This window comes from Pristis pectinata, chromosome 9 (genome assembly GCF_009764475.1).
Source record: "Pristis pectinata isolate sPriPec2 chromosome 9, sPriPec2.1.pri, whole genome shotgun sequence".
In the NCBI taxonomy this organism is placed as follows: Eukaryota; Metazoa; Chordata; class Chondrichthyes; order Rhinopristiformes; family Pristidae; genus Pristis; species Pristis pectinata.
Window position 1 is genome coordinate 4,442,431 of NC_067413.1, and position 17,972 is coordinate 4,460,402.

Genomic DNA, 17,972 nt, shown 5'->3' on the forward strand with positions numbered 1-17,972 from the left:
TACCTCAGTACATGTAACAATGATAAACCAATTCACCAATTTATTCAGCCTCTAAATTGGTCTTTCGTCCATATGGTAGATCTTATACTTTTATGCCACTCTCCAGTCTTTGACGAGAGAAGCTGTATGAAGCAATGATGCTTTAAAATGATAAATGTAAAATCCTTCAAGTCTGTTCACAAAATAAAGCCACCAGCAAAAAAAAAATTCAAAAAAGTAGCCTTTAATTTATTTCAGGGGCAGAGGTGCAATACTCCTGATGCACAGTAAAACCGCCAACACCATTGCTACACCCTCTTGGTTCAAACACTCCTCATTAATTAGTGCCTCCAGCTACAACACTACCCCTTTCGCTTTTTGGTACAAATTATGTAAAATGCTTGTGCTAGTTAAGAATTATAAAGAAAATAGTCATCATCGTCATGGTCTATCTACGTCTCAAATCGGTCAACAATCACTTTTTCCAGAAGTGTTCTCCATCGCTAATTCACCCAGTCAGGGAAAAAACATGCAACAAAAGAAATCCTTGGAATCGCTCAAATTTTTTTTTCTTTTTGAAATTTTTTTCTCAAACATGTTCCGAAGATCTTGTCGACTACGGCTTTTTAACATTATGTACACTTTCATTTTATACAATGGATTTAAAAAAAAGCAACCAAAAAGAAACTTCAGTGTCAGGTCTTGGCTTCAGGCTGAGACACAAACTCTTAGTCCCAAAAGTAAATTTCTTTCCCCAATCCCCCCCCTCCTTCGAGAAGTCAAAATCTAAAAGGCCCCGTTAGAAATTTGGGAAATGACCTCCACTATTCAACTCTTGACTCGTCCCAAGTTAAACTTTAGCACTTCCAAAACTGGAATCTGATGTATGATTGGCTGACCCTTCCACCCTTAAAAAAAAGACAGCAAGTTTATGAAATTTGGTGTTCTTAGCATCTTTCTTAAAACTAAAAAAAAGCAGAGAACAGCTCACCATTTCCTAACCACGTTTTCCCCCTCCCTCCCCATTTCCATCTGGGGGGAAAAAAAAGAGATAATCCCTTCAAAAAATGTCACAGTTATTGTTAAAGCATGGAACTTAACCCTAATGATTCAGATCAAAAAATGTACAAAAAGGCACAAAATCCCAGTGCTTCTGTACTTTGAAGTGTGACAGAGCTCTTATACCCAATTAATTTCTCTCCTTAAAACAGTGTCAATTTACCGATTATTCCGCTGATGCAAACTTTGCAACCTACACCAAAGCTTTTGACAAGCGCCTGTTATAATTGACTAGTGAGTTAAAGCCTAGCCTTTATCTCGTGAGTGTGATGTGTATGTATGTCTGTTGCTTCTGCTGGGAATAAATCGGTTAAAAGTTCGTAGTCGGCAACGTTTGGTCCAGGGGGAGAAGAAAAACCAAGGCCCTAGAGGTCGCTGCCTCCGCCGTACATGTCTGCCAGCTTCTTAAACCGTGGCCCCCAGTCATTCAGGTAATCGTAGTCCTGGTCTCCACCAGAACTCGTGGAGTTGAGAGAGCTCAAGGAGCCTGCCGTGGAACCACTTCCCTCATAGTCAAACACCAGCAGCGAGTCGTAAGGAGGTGCAGTGGGATCGTTGTCTGCTGCCTTGAGACCCTGTAACGTTTGAACAGAAGATTGCATTAGAAACATAGAAAACCTACAGAACAATATAGGCCCTTCGGCCCACAAAGTTGTGCCGAACATGTCCCTACCCTAGAAATTACTAGGCTTACCCATAGCCCTCTATTTTACTCAGCTCCATGTACCTATCCAACAGTCTCTTAAAAGACCCTATCGTATCTGCCTCCACCACCATTGCCGGCAGCCCATTCCATGCACTCACCACTCTCTGAGTAAAAAACTTACCCCTGACATCACCTCTATACCTACTCCCCAGCACCTTAAACCTATGTCCTCTTGTGGCAACCATTTCAGCCCTGGGGAAAAGCCTCTGACTATCTACCCGATCAATACCCCTCATCATCTTATACACCTCAATCAGTTCACCCCTCATCCTCCATCTCTCCAAGGAGAAAAGGCCGAGTTCCCTCAACCTGCTTTCATAAAGCATGCTCCACATTCCAGGCAGCATCCTTGTAGATCTCCTCTGCACCCTTTCTATGGCTTCCACATCCTTCCTGTAGTGAGGCGACCAGAACTGAGCACAGTACTCCAAGTGGGGTCTGACCAGGGTCCTATATAGCTGCAACATTACCTCTCGGCTCCTAAATTCAGTTCCACGATTGATGAAGGACAATATACCTTATGCCTTCTTAACCACAGAGTCAACCTGCGCAGGGTATGGTACAGGATTGGGTTGTCCAACCAGTCGAAACTAACACACACAAAATGCTGGAGGAACTCAGCAGGCCAGACGCAGGTTGGAGGAGCAACACCTCATATTCCATCTTGGTAGTCTCCAACCTGACGGTATCAACGTTGACTTCTATAACTTACAGTAACCCCTCCCCTCTTTTAGCCCCTCTTCCCCACCTTGTTTTCCCTTATTCCTGTGGCCCCCTCACCCCCTTCCCCTCCCTTCACAACCTGCCCATCACCTCTGGTTCCCCACCCCCTTCCCTTTATTCCATGGTCCTCACCTATCAGATTCCTCCTTTATCTCTTTGCCTCTTCCACCCAGCTTCTCACATCATTCATCGCTCCCCCCCACCCCCACCCCACCCACCTACTTTCCCCCTCTCACCTGGACTCACCTATCCCCCTGCCTGCGTGTGCTCCTCACCCTCCCCCCACCTTCTTATTCTGGCTTCTGCCCTCTTCCTTTCCAGCCCTGATGAAGGGTCTCGACCCGAAACATCGACTGTTTATTTCCCTCCATAGATGCTGCCTGACCTGCTGAGTTCCTCCAGCATTTCACGTGTGTTGCTCCAGATTTCAGCATCTGCAGAATCTCCTGTGTCTTGGCCGAAATTAAGGTTGTGACTCATGCTGACCAAGGTGCCTTCCTGAGCTCGTCCCATTTGCCTGTGTTTGACCCATATCCCTCTAAACCTTTCCTACCCATGAACCTGTCCAAATGTCTTAAATGTCGTAACTGTACCTGCCTCGACCACTTCCTCTGGCAGCTCGTTCCATACACCCACCATCCTCTGTGTGAAAAAGTTGCCCCTCAGATCCCCTTTAAATCTTTCCCCTCTCACCTTAAACCTGTGCCCTCCAGTTTTAGACTCCCTTACCCTGGGAAAACGACTGTGACCATCCACCTGATCGATGCCCCTCAAGATTTTATAAACCTCCATCAGGTCACCCCTCAGCCTCCTTCACTCCAGGGAAAACATTCCCAGACTGTCTGGTCCCTCCTTATAGCTTAAGCCCTCCAGTCCTGGCAACATCCTTGCAAATCTTTCCTGCCCCCTGTCCAGCTTAATCACATCCTTCCCATTGTATGGTGACCAGAACTGCACACAATATAACATGACGTCCCAACTCTTGTACGCAATACTGTTGAGGTGAACAAACTAAAGCTAATTCTATAATCTGTCACGTGAAGCACGTTAAGACATTGGAAAGAATCAAGTGTTTCCTGCTTTCCTGGAACAATGCCCTACTGCTAATTTTGGGATATGGAAAATAGTCCGTTTCAAAGTCACTCATCAAGTACCTTTCAGAACCCTGCTGCTCAATGCAGCTATTAAAACCTGCACCAGATACAACTGGTAATCTATCGTTCAGCGACCTTTATGGAGACAGAGAGTGGAAAGAGTCCTGGCATTTTCCACACTCCACGCCTCTAGCTCTCTCTCTCTCAATTATTGAAAGGGAAGGCTGGATGTGTTCCAGCACAATGCTCAAAGCTTTCTTCCTTACTTGCCACAACTCAGGAGGCCATTCAGCCCACAGGTTCCCAGGGGAACAGTCCACTCTGTCCCATTGCCCCATGGCCTCTGCAAATCATCTTATCGGGATGCATCATGGCTTGGTATGGCAACTGCTCTGCCTGAGACTGCAAGAAGCTGCAAAGAGTTGTGGACACAGCTCAGCACATCACGGAAACCAGCCTCCCCTCCATGGACTCTTGTCTACAATTCTCACTGCCTCGGTAAAGCAGCCAACATAATCAAAGACCCCACCCACCCCGGACATTCTCTCTTCTCCCCTCTCTCATAGAGAGACAACAGCCTGAAAGCACGTACCACCAGGCTCAAGGACAGCTTCTATCCTGCTGTAATAAGATTACTGAATGGTTCCTTGGTACAATAAGATGGATTCTTGACCTCACAATCCACTCCATCATGGCCCTTGCACCTTATTGTCTGCCTACACTGCACTTTCTCTGTAACTGTAACACCTTATTCTGCATTCTGTTATTGTTTTCCCTTGTACTACCTCAGTGCACTGTTGTAATGAAATGATCTGTATGGATGGTATGCACAAGTTTTTCACTGTACCTCGGTACATGATCTGTATGGATGGTATGCACAAGTTTTTCACTGTACCTCGGTACATGTGACAGTAATAAACCAATTTAATTTACTCTGTCAAATGAGCATCAACTCCCCTTTGGTTCATTTTGGGATGAACCTGCTCCAAATTATACCAGCAGCACGTCTCTGGAATGCAATTAGCTGCCAGAGCGTCTGGAGGAAGCTCTCACCATCACAGAGAATACTCCAACTCCACACACAGAGTGACCAAGGTCAGGATCGAACCCAGACCCCAGAGCTACAAGGTAGCAGCACCGCTTTGCCACCCTATTCAAGACAAATCGAGGCAGGGCATAGAAGGATACAGTCCTAATACAGGCAAATGGGATGGACCAAAAGGTTGGAATGGATATAGTGGGCCAAAGGGCCTGTTTCTGTGTAGTACAACTCTATGACTATGAAATGAACTGAATCCTCAATATACACACCAGCAAAGTAAAGTGCTCTGCTTACAAACGTGAAATACCATCAGCCCCTTGATGTTGGAGAGGGGTCATCCCTGGGCCACTTGAGCACATTAAAGTCTCTACTGAGTCCTTCAAATGCCGGCAGGAAGAAGCCATCTGCTGAGAGACAGAAGGAGACTCAGCTGTTCTCCGAGCAGAGAAGGTGAAGTTGAGAATTAATATAAGCATTCAAAACTATGAAGGGATTTGGCTGCAGTAAAGGAGGAGAAACCGTACTCAGCAGAACTGAAGGGAATGCCCTGAGAGCCAGCATAAACTTGATGGGCCAAATGGCCTCCTTCTAGATTGTGAGAAGATACAAAAAATGTCAGTAATTGCAAGGTAGATGATGAGGTGAGCGGCTGAACAAGGATTGGTGACGGAGCCTACAGTGGGGGTCATTCCTACAAATCACACTCATCAACACAATCACTGATGCTTGTCTGGGAGATTTACCTGAACACTGCAAAGGCTCAGGCATTTGGTTCAGGAAGACCACCTTGGCTGGGCTTCTTTGGAACAGAGACAGAGCAGAATTTGAAGTGCATAAAATTATGGGATGTCTGGAGTCTATTAACAGGAAGAACATAGAACAGTACAGCACAGAACAGGCCCTTCGGCCCACAATGTTGTGTCGACATAGCTATTCCCCCCTACCTACAGGATGCCCACATCCCTCCATTTTCCTCTCATTCATGTGCCCATCCAAGCCCCTCTTAAAAGCCCCCGATGACTTTGCCTATTTCACTTTGCAGGTGTCAGCAGTGGAGGAGCTGACTGCAGGAGGAAACATGAAACAGTACAGCACAGGAACAGGCCCTTCGGCCCACAATGTCTGTGCTGAACACAACGCCAAATTAAACTAAATCTCTTCTGCCTGCACATGATCCACATCCCTCCGTTCCCTGCACATTCATGTGTCTATCTAACAGCCTCTTAAACACCACTATCGTATTTGCCTCCACCACCACCCCTGGCAGCTCTTTCTAGGCACCCACCACTTTCTGTGTAAAAAAAACTTGCCCCGCACATCTCCTTTAAACTTGCCCCCTCTCACCTTAAATGCATGCCCTCTAGTGCTTGATATTTTACCCTGGAAAAAAAGATTCTGACTGTCTATCCTATCTACGCCTCTCATAATTTTATAAACTTCTATTAGGTCTCCCCTCAGCCTCCGATGCTCCAGAGAAAACAACCCAAGTCTGTCCAACCTCTCCTTGCAGCTCATACCCTCTAATCCAGGCAGCATCCTGGTGAACCTCTTCTGCACCCTGTCCAAAGCCTCCACATCCTTCCTGTAAAGGGGTGACCAGAATTGCCCTCATCTCCATTGATGCAGAGAAGGGTAAGCTGAGAAATAATATAAACGCTCAAAAACCAGGAAGGTGAGGACATTTTGATGGGGGTCTGGAACTCATGACCCAAGAGGGTGGGGACAGAAGGTCTCCCCATATTTAAATACTACCTGAATAAGGAGCCCTCAAAGAGTGGGAATATGGACTGAGAGATGGGATGTGGGTGGCACGGTAGCATAGCGGTTAGCGCAACGCTATTACAGCGCCAGCGATCCGGGTTCAATTCCTGCTCTGCCTGTAAGGAATTTGTATGTTCTCCCTGTGTCTGCGTGGGTTTCCTCCGGGTGCTCCAGTTTCCTCCCACATTCCAAAGACGTATGGGTTAGGAAATTAGTTGTGGTCATGCTATGTTGGCGCCGGAAACGTGGCGACACTTGTGGGCTGCCCCCAGGATGCTCTACGCAAAAGATGCATTTCACTGTGTGTTTTGATGTACATGTGACTAATAAAGATACCTTAAATCTTAAATCTGGGGAAACTTTTCTACTTTGGCCAACAGGGACATGGAGTGGATGGTTACCTCCTACACTGTAGACTTCCACTGATATTAGTAGCCCACAAACACACCCTCCAGATACAGAGGAGGCACAAGAGACTGAAGATGCCGGGATCGGGAGCAGATAACAAACTGCTGGAGGAACTCAGCAGGTCAGGCAGCATCTGTGGAGGCAGAGGGATGGTCGACGTTTTGGATCAACTCAGTCCTGATGCAGGTGCTCGAAGTGAAACAACGACCGTCTCTTTGCCTCCATAGATGCTGCCTGACCCGCTGAGTTCCTCCAGCAGTTTGTTTCTTGACCCTCCAGGTACAAGGTGGATTTGAGCACTTGGAAGTGGTTAATATGTCAAACTTCTCTGCTGTCTTTAGAAGTATTAATTTAATAATTAAACTCCTGTTCTGCACAAACCCTAGTTTACCTCTGTCAATCATCAATCTCAAAGCATACTACTAATGAGAGGTCACCACCTGGCTAATGTGCTACCTGGGATTCAATTAACTTGATCAAACAAAGAATAGAGTGGATACATCGATATAATATTTGCATTCTTTAAAATAAATCTAATTTTCCTCTGGCCTTCAGTAATGGGATTAGAGGTGGTGTCTGAAGGATCAACCAGCATAGTTAATGCGGTTGGCTAATGGATTTTTTAATGAAAATATTCATCTTGCCTGTTAAAAATACATCACACACACCCTTGTCATCTCCCAACCCAGCATCCAGCATCACTCCCACTGCACCACAGATGCCTCACCAAGACTTAAGTCCCATGAATTAGATATTTTTAAAACTTTTATTAATGCACAAAGGAGCTGGAGGAGCTCAGCGGGTCGGGCAGCATCTGTGAAGGGAAATGGACAGTCGACGTTTCAGGTTGAGACCCTTCATCAGGACTGGAAAGAAAGAGGGGAGGTAGCTGGTGTAAAGAGGTGGGGAGCAAGAGCTGGCGGGTAATAGGTGGATCCAGGTGAGGGGTGGTGGGGGGGGGGGGGGCAGGTGACAGGCAGATGAGGGAGGGGGGAGAGTGGGAATGATGCAAGAATCTGGGAGGTAAAATGTGGAAGTGACGAAGAGCTGAAGACGACCGAATCTGACAGGAGGAGACCGTGGATAGTAGCCTCCAACCTGATGGCATCAACATCGATTTCTCTAACTTCCGGTAACCCCTCCCCTCTGTCCCTTCCCTTTTTTTTTCCTGATCCCACCGGCCCCCAACACCCTCGCCCATGCTCTCCATCTGCCCATCACCCGCACACTCCTCCCACTGGTTCCTCTCACCAACCCCTTCCCTTTATTCCATGGTCCAAATGCCTTTTAAACATTTTAATTGTATCTCCTTCCACCACCTCCTCCGGCAGCTTGGTCCAGATATTCACTACGGTCTGTGTGGAAAAACTTGCCCCCGAGAGCTAAGTACTTAGATGGATACATGAAATACCATGGCATAGAAGTCTATGGGCAGAGTACTGGGAATAGGGATTAGTATTAGTAGCTACCTGTAGGCCAGCACAGTCACAGGGCCTGTTTCTGTGTTGTACGAGTCCGTGAACTACACACCAGCAGATACTCAGATGACTAAACACCTTGGCTGGGGAGAGAGGTTTTAAAGAGGTCAGATGGAACAGAGTTTAGGCAAGAAATTCCAAAGCTCGGAACCAGGAAGCTGAAGGTTTGTCTGCCAATAATCGAAGGGCGGAAATCGGGAAGAGCACAAATCCAGAATCGGAGGAACAAGGAGATACCAGCTGCTTGTACGGGCTGGAGGAGGTTACTGAGCTTCAGGAAGGGCAGCACCGGGAAAAGGGAATCTGTAACCAGTGAGTCCTGGAATTATAACTTTCTAAACCACCCAGCTTTGACGTGAGCAGCTACTGCCGTAACCATGTCCGCAGCTGATAACCACAGAGCTTTCCACAGTAGACACAGAGCTTGGATACCTGACACACAAAACCAATCCTCAACAGACTGAGAACAACCCAGCTTCTTTATTTGATGTTAACCAAGGTAACCCTACACATAAACTGAGGCACCTTGTCCTTCGACCCATCCTGGTACACCTTCTCTGCACCCTCTCCTCGGCCTCAACATGCAGACCTCCTAGCCCACAATCTGGTGCACAGCATTGACTACCTGTTGAGTTTACCATACTTGCTCACAACATGGAGGCCATTTGCCCATTGGGCCGATGCTAGCTCATAGAAAAGTCCCACTCCCACTAGTTTTCCCTGTAAGCTATTCTCCCCACATTCCCATCAATTCCTCCCAGGTTTGATTCAGATCAGCTTAGCTCATTATCACATACACCGGGGTGCAATGAAGTTCCTTGCTTGCGTAAAACACACCAAGTAAACAGTATACATGGTGATATTAAATACAACGAGCACAAACCACAGAATGGTGCAAAGGTTGTAATGCAATCTGAAGTACAGTGCAAAAAGAAATGGTAAAGTGACAATAACAGAAGAGGTAGAATCAAGAGTCTGAGAACGTGGCAGCAGCACCACTGGGGGCAATTTTTAGCAGCCAATTAACCCACCGACCCACATGTCTTTGGGGTGAGAGAGGAAACCGTAACACCCCTATAGAGGTGTATAAAATCACGAGGGGCACAGATGGGGTGAACGCACACAGTCTTTTCCCAGGGTTGGAGAATCAAGGACGAGAGGGCATGGGTTTAAGGTGAGAGGGGAGAGATTTAATAAGAACCTGAGGGGCAATTTCTTCCGCCCAGAAGGTGGTCCGTATGTGGAACGAGCTGCCAGAGGATGTGGTTGAGGTAGGTACATTAACAAAAGACATTTGGACAGGTACATGGATGGGAAAGGTTTAGAGGTTTTGGGACAAATGTGGGCAAATGGGACAAGCTTAGATTGGAATATCGGTCGGCATGGACCAGATGGGCTGAAGGGCCTGTTCCCGTGCTGTATGACTGCATGACACCTGGGGGAAATCATGCAGACACAGGGAGAATGTGCAAACTCCACACAGACAGCAGTCAAGGTCAGGATTGAACCCAGGTCGCTGGAGCTGTGGGGGTAGCAGCTCTACTTGCTGTGCCCCTGTGCCACCCAAACTCTTGCTTCACCAGGAACGTGGGAGAGACGTGTACCTCGTTGATGAAGTCTCCGATGTCGCCGGGATGAGGGGCAGCTGAGCGGACAGGATACTGAGGCTCAGCGTGGATGGGCCTCTCGTCCACACGCCTGATCCCCATTGGCTTGATCGCATCAGGCTCCATCGTGTCTGGCTGCTGAAGTTGGCTCAGGTCATAATCCTGTGGGCACAAACACATCCTGACATCAGAGGCATACCTTGAGCTGACAAACCTCCACAGATGTGCAGTGGAGAGCATTCTGATTGGCTGCATCACAGCCTGGTATGGAAACTCCAATGAGGCTGCAGAGAGTGGTGGACTCAGCCAGTTCGTCACGGGTACAGCTCTCCCCTCCATCGCGGACATCTACAAGAGGCGATGTCTCGGAAGGTGACAACCATTATCAGGGACCCCCACTATCTCCTCTTCTCGATGCTGCCATCAGGCAGGAGGTACAGGAGCCTGAAGACCCACACCTCAAGGTTCAACAACGGTTTCTTCCCCACTGCCATCAGGTTCTTAAACTGACCTGAAAAACCCCAACATTACTACGGACTATACTTCTTTTTCCCTCTCTCAACCTGCACTACCGTTGTTATGTTTATCTTAAGGTAACAAGTTATGTATAATTTATGTTAACTTAAGTTTAGGTTAACATGTTTGTAATGTACTGTGCTGCTGCTGCAAAAAGCTAATTTTCATCACATGTACGTATGTCTATGTGAATAAACTCGAACCTGAATGCGGCAAAAGCAGTGAAATCCTCTATCGATAACAGAGGCATGGCTCTCCCCTCCATTGACAGCATCTACAGGAGGCGCTGCCTCAAGAAGGTGGCACCTATCATCAAAGATCCCCACCAGCCGGGCATGCGATCTTCTCGCTGCTACCATTGGGCAGGAGGTACAGAAACCTGAAGTTCCACACCACCAGGTTCAGGAACAGATACTTTCCTACAACCATCAGGTTCTTGAACCGACCTGCACAACCCTGACCCTACCTGCACAACCCTGACCCTACCTCAGCAATGGAGCACTACAGACCACCTTTTGCACTGCCATGGACTCGTCTCTGATTGTGTCTTTGTTTTTGTACTAATGTCTTGCTTTTGCACATTTTTGTTTCTCCTCTCTCTTCACCGCCTTGTATAATTTATATCCTGTGTTGTCTGTAGCTAGGTGCCTGTGGCAAGTTTTTCATTGTACCTGTATTGGAATTGGTTTATTATTGTCACTTGTATTGAGGTACAGTGAAAACTTGTCTTGCACACCATTCATACAGGTCAATTCATTACACAGTGCTTTGAGGTAGTACAGGGTAAAAACAGTAACAGAATACAGAAATAAAGTGTCACAGCTACAGGGAAGTGCAGTGCAGGTAGACAATAAGGTTCAAGGTCATAAAAAGGTAGATTGTGAGGTCAAGAGTCCATCCTCATTGTATAAGGGAACTGTTCAATGGTCTTATAGTAGGATAGACCTCACTGTAGTTGTACACCTGACAATAACTCAACCCGGCTTGTTTTTACTTGCATACAGTAGAGCGGTGAATGGTTTCCTGCACTGGCACCCATTGTTACAGAAAGATACAGCACAGACACAGGCCCTTCAGTCCACTAAACCTGTACCAACCCTCAACCACCCATTTACAGTAATCCACACTAACCCCATCTTTTTTCCTTCCCAGATTCCCATCAACTGCCCCCAAGATTCTATCACTCTCCTACACACCAGGGTCAATCAATGTACCAACCCGTATGTCTTTGGGATGTGGGAGGAAACCGGAGCACCCAAAGGAAATCCACACATAACCCACACTCATCAACAGAAAGCATCCTACCCGGATGCATCACGGCTTGGCACGGAAACTGCTCTGCCCGAGACTGCAGAGAGCTGTGGACACAGCTCAGCACATCGCGGAAACCAGCCTCCCCTCCATGGACTCTGTCTACCCTTCTCACTGCCTCAGAAAAACAGCCAGCATAATCAAAGACCCCACCCATTCCAGACATTCTCTCGTCTCCCCCCTCCTATCGGGCAGAAGATACAAAAGCCTGAAAGCACGTACCACCAGGCTCATGGACAGCTTCTATCCCGCTGTTATAAGACTATTGAACGGTTCCCTAGTACAATAAGATGGACTCTTGACCTCACCATCTCCCTCATTATGACCTTGCACCTTATTGTCTGCCTGCACTTTTTTTGTAATTGTAACTTTATTCTGCATTCTGTTATTGTTTTCCCTTGTGCTACCTCGATGCACTGTGATGAAATGATCTGTATGGATGGCATGCAAAACTGTTTTTCACTGTACCTTGGTACACGTGACAATAATAAGCCAGAGGGAGAACATGTAAATTCCACAGACAGCACCGGAGGTCAGGATCGAACCCGGGTCTCCAGCAATGTGAAGCAGCGGCTCGACCAGCTGCACCACTGTGCTGCCATGCAGGCAGAGTAGATCGCAAGCGTAGGTGACGGGTGAACCAGACTGCACCCCTCCCCTCTCGGAGACCTCAGCCCCTCACCTGGTCCTCCTCGCCGCCGCCCTCCTCGTCGTACTTCAGGATGTTGTCGCGGACATCATCCTCTGGGTCTATCAGCAGCTGCTTGGCTTGCCGTTCCTTATCTCGCCGCTTCATCCATATCACAAACAGCAAGACCAAGACTGGGAAGAAGGAAGACATTGGCATTAACACGGGAAACCGTTACAGCAGCAAAAACCTTCTAACTACTTGCCGCGCCAACAAAGCCTCCTGCTCCTGGCTGGACAAGAAGACGGAACCCCGTCCCTCCAGGGGCTGAGTGGCCCAGTACACCATCAATGCAGAGTGAGCAGCATCCAAGGAAAGAGAAACAGATTACGTTTCAGATATAGAACCTTCACCAAACAGCATCCACGGAGACAGGCCCTTCGGCCCAGAGTCTGTGCTAACCCTCAACCACCCATTTACACTGATCCTACAATAATCCCATTTTGTTTATTCTCCCCACATTCCCATCAACTCCTCCCAGATTCTACCACTCACCTGCACACTAGAGTAATTTACAGCAGCCAATTATCCGACCAAACTGCACATAGAACAGGCCCTTCGGCCCACAAGGTTGTGCTGAACTAATTAAACGCCTAACTAAACTAACCCCTTCTGCCCACACAATGTCCATATCCCTCCATTCTCTGCATAGTCATGTGCCTAGGGGCCTCTTAAACACCTCTATCATATTTGCCTCCATCACCCAACCAGTCTCTGTAAAAATAAACCTGCACCGCACATCTCCTTTGAACTTGCCCCGTCTCACCTTAAACGCATGCCCTCTCGTATTAGACATTTTGACCCTGGGGAAAAGATACTGACTGTCTACCCTATCTATGCCTCTCATTTTATGAACTTCTATCTGGTCTTCCCTCAGCCTCTGACACTCCAGAGAAAACCACCCAAGTTTGTCCAGCCTCCCCTCGTACCCTCTGTAAAATGCAGGTCCATTTTACGTAAGCATTTATAAAGACCCACAACTAACATTCCAGCTCCTGGTTACTTACTGAGCAGAATGATGATGCAGAGTAGAATTGCAATGATGGCACCTGTTCCCAAACCAGCAGCAACAATGGCTTCAACTGAGGTACAGTCCCCGTTTTCATTGCAGGGACAGACTTTGATCAGGAGCACCGACGTGGCAGACATGGGTGGATTTCCAGAGTCCATGATCATTATTGGAACCTCATAGATGCCATCGTCCAGGATTCCAATCTTCAGGCTCAACTGCGCAGAATCTCCTAAATGATGGCAAGACTGTGAGTTGAAGCTGAATTTCTTGTCAGATGCACAAGTACATGTGTGCACAGGTGCAGTGAAAAACTTACTTGCAGCAGCATCACAGGCACAGAGCATCAGATACACAACACTCACAAGAAAAACATAAATTATACAAGAAAGAATATAATTAGAACAAAAAAAGTCCAGTATAGTGCATAGTGGTAAAACAAAGTCTATTGTAATGCAAACATAAGAACGTAAGAAATAGGAGGAGGAGGCCATCTGGCCCATTGAGCCTACTCTGCCATTCAATAAGATCATGGCTGATCATCAGGACTCAGATCCACCTACGTGCCTTTTTCCCATAACGCTTAATTCCCCTTCTATGCAAAAATATATTTAAGACACAGTTCGATATATTTAATGAGGGAACCTCCACTGCTTCTCTGGGCAGACAATTCCACAGATCTGGGAAAAGCAGTTTCTCCTCATCTCCATCCTAAATCTATTCCACCGAATCTTGAGGCTATGTCCCCTAGTTCTAGTCTCGCCTACCAGTGGAAACAACTTTCCTGCCTCTATCTTATCTATCCCTTTCATAATTTTATGTTTCTATAAGATCCCCTCTCATTCTTCTGAATTCCAGCGAGTATAGTCCCAGGTGACTCAATCTCTCCTCGTAGGCTAACCCCCTCATCTCCGGAATCAACCTGGTGAACCTCCTCTGCACCGCCTCCAAAGTCAGTGCATCCTTTCTCAAGTAAGGAGACCATAACTACATGCAGTACTCTAGATGCGGCCTCACCAGTACCCTGTACAGTTGCAGCATAACCTCCCTGCTGTTAAATACAATCCCTCTCGCAATGAAGGCCAACATTCCATTTACCTTCTTGATAACCTGTTGCACCTGCAAACCAACCTTTTGCGATTCATGCACAAGCGCTCCCAAGACACTTTGCAGAACAGCATGCTGCAATCTTTCACCATTTAAATAATAATCTGATCTTCTATTTTTCTTTCCAAAGTGGATGACCTCACATTTACCAACATTGTACCCCATCTGCCAGACCCTTGCCCACTCACTTAACCTATGTATATCTCTCTGCAGACTCTCCGCATCCTCTGCGCAATTTGCTTTTCTGCTCAATTTAGTGTCATCAGCAAACTTAGATACGCTACACTCGGCCCCCCTCTTCCAAATCGTTAATGTATATTGTGAACAGTTGTGGGCCCAGCACCGACCTCTGCGGCACCCCACTCACCACTGATTGCCAACCAGAGAAACACCCATTTATCCCAACTCTCTGCCTTCTATTGGTTAACCAATCCTCTATCCATGCCAAAATACTACCCCCAACTCCATGCATCCTAATCTTATAGATAAATCTTTTATGTGGCACCTTATTGAACGCCTTCTGGAAATCCAAGTTTTGTCCAAAGGTTGGACAACCTTGGGTTGTTCTCCCTGGAGCATCAGAGGCTGAGGGGAGACCTGATAGAGGTTTTAAAAATTATGAGAGGCATAGATAGGGTAGACAGTCAGAATCTTTTCCCCAGGATAGAAATGTCAAACACCACAGGACATGCTTTTAAGATTGGTGGGGGGGGGGGGGGGGGGGGGGGCGTTGGTGCAGTGGTAGTTTAAAGGTGACATGAGAGGCAAGTTTTCTTTTGTGCCTGGAATGGGTTACCAGGGGTAGCGGTGGGAGCAGGCAGTTTGGTGGAGTTTAAGAGGCTTTTAGACAGACACATGAATATGAAGGGAATGGAGGGAGAGGGATGGTACACAGGATGAGGACATTTAGTATAAATTGGCATCAAGATCGATACAACATCGTGGGCCAAATGGCCTGTTCAGTGCTGTACTGTTCTATGAGGCACTGAGGAGAGAGGGAGGAATTTATGGGACTTGGTGCCGTTTAGGGTACAGGTTTCAGACAAACTCATATTTAGGTGGATACTGGTGAGAACCATGATCCCGGCAGTGAGCTCAGTGTGGGATGTTTAGGGAAGGAGTAAGGGAACCAAAAAGCGCCTGGGACTCCGGAGATGATTCTTCCACAGAATGAGCAGACAATCAGATGCTTCAATACCACCTGCTGTTATGACCAACAAAACTCACCGGGGAAAGAGCTCTTAGTTTGCACTCAGTTCCTCAAGCAGCAGTCTCTACCCACCCCAGTCTGAAACCCAGTGTCTCAGAACAGCAAGCTCACCGTGTTGTGGGAAGGTCCCAGTGAATCTCACTCTTGGGACAACATCTAGCATTTTCAGCCAGGGATTGGGGATGGGAGGTGTCCTATGTACGACATAGGATCAGAACTCACTGGAGCTTACAGACCGAGGTGTTCTCATTGAGAGACACCAGAGGGGAATTGACAGTGTGGGTGCTCAGGAGGTTTCCCTTGGTGGGGGTAAATTGGGCACAATCTGGACAAGGGGTCGTCCACTTAGGACAAAAGGGAACCAAAAACAAACTACTGGAGGAACTTAGTGGGTCAGACAGCATCTGTGGAGACAGAGGGATGGTCAATGGTTTGGGTCAAGACCCTGTATCTAGTCCAGACACAAGGTTTTGACCTGAAATGTCAACCATCCCTCTGCCCCCACAGATGCTGCCTGACCCTAACCCTCCAGCAGTTTGTTTTTTTTGCTCCAGGTTCCAGCATCTACAGTTTCTTGCGTCTCCACAGATACAGAGAACAATACGGCACAGGAACAGGCCATTCGGCCCACGATGTTGTGCCAAACTAATTAAAGTAGTAATTAAACTATTCCCTTCTGCCTACACGATGTCCATATCTCTCCGTTCCCTGCACATTCATGTGCCTATGGAAAGGAATGTTTCTTCACTCAGAGGGATGTGAATCTATAGAATTCTCTGCCCCAAAGGCAGAGTCATTAAGGCTGGGTCCACATTGATACAATGATGGAGGTGGCACACCAGTGGCTCTACTTCGTTAGGAGTTTGAGGAGATTTGGTATGTCACCGAAGAGTCTTACAAATTTCTACTGGTGTATGGTGGAGAGCATTCTAACTGGTTGCATCACCGCCTGGTATGAAGTCTCCAATGCACAGGATCACAAGAGGCTGTAGAGGGTTGTAGACTCAGTCAGCTCCATCACAGGCACAACCCTCCCCACCACTGAGGACATCTTCAAGAGGTGGTGCCTCAAGAAGGTGGCATCTATCATTAAGGACCGTCACCATCTGGGACATGCCCTCTTCACATCACTACCATCAGGGAGGAGGTACAGGAGCCTGAGGACCCACACTCAAGACTCAGGAACAGCTTCTTCCCCTCCGCCATCAGATTTTTGGACAGAGAAACAAAGGACTGCAAATGCTGGAATCTAGATGAAAAACACGATGATGCTGGAGGAACTCCGCAGGCAAGGCAGCATCCATGGAGAAAAGAAGGCGGTCAACGTTTCGGGTCAGGACCCTTCTTCAGGACTGAAGATAGGAAAAGGGGAAGCCCAATATAAAGGAGGGAAAAGCAGAGCAGTGAGAGGCGGGATGGACACAAAGTGGTGATAGGTAGATATCCCTCTGTTATCAGACTCTTGAACGGACCTGATGCCCTTAAAAATGAACTCTTGATCTCCCAATCTACCTCGTCAGGGCCCTTACACTTTATTTGCCTACCTGCACTACACTTTCTCTGCCTACCTGCACTACACTTTCTCTGTAACTGTAACATTATATTCTGAATTCTGTTTTTCTTGTGTGTCTGCATGGGTTTCCTCCGGGTGCTCCAGTTTCCTCCCACATTCCAAAAAGACACACAGGTTAGGAAGTTGTGGGCATGCTATGTTGGCACTGGAAGCGTGGCAACACTTGCGGGCTGCCCCCAGAACACTACGCAAAAAGACACATTTCACTGTGTGTTTTGATGTACATTTGACTAATAAATAAATATCTCATCTTTTTTCCGCCTCAACGTAATTGCGTGTGGAATGGTTTGGAATGCACGCAAACCTAGTTCTTCCACTGTATCTCAGTACGTGTGACAATAATAAACCAATTCCAATTCCACACCCGAGGACAGGAACCCATGCTTTAACCCACGGGAGTGCTTTGTCCCCTTACCGTCCAGGCGGGTTATGGTCCAGTTCCGCCTCACGTCCACCGGGGTGTCCGGCAACTCGAAGGCGAAGGGGCCGGTGTTGGGATCGATGTCCGGGTCGATAGCTGTGATGTTAATGGCATTGGGATCGGGCTTCTCGCAGATGGAGACCTCCTGTGGGGACACTTGTGGGGCATTATCATTGTCATCGAGCAGCAGGATCTGCAGAGTGCCCGTCCCACTTGCCGGGGGGATGCCTGGAGAACAAAGACAATGATTAGAACCACAGCTTTCATTACCATCACATTA

The 17,972-nt window shown here is 47.3% G+C and overlaps 1 protein-coding gene across 1 annotated transcript in view; it reads right to left on the reverse strand.

Annotated features, from left to right (window-relative positions):
• Nucleotides 1-207: 207 nt before the first annotated feature.
• LOC127574549 (cadherin-2-like) overlaps nt 208-17,972 on the reverse strand; it is a 192,159-nt gene continuing 174,394 nt past the window's right edge. The window contains 5 exon segments of the mRNA XM_052023620.1: nt 208-1,613; nt 9,855-10,019; nt 12,367-12,506; nt 13,380-13,613; nt 17,687-17,920. Coding sequence (XP_051879580.1) covers nt 1,404-1,613; nt 9,855-10,019; nt 12,367-12,506; nt 13,380-13,613; nt 17,687-17,920 — 983 coding nt within the window. The 3' untranslated portion in view covers nt 208-1,403.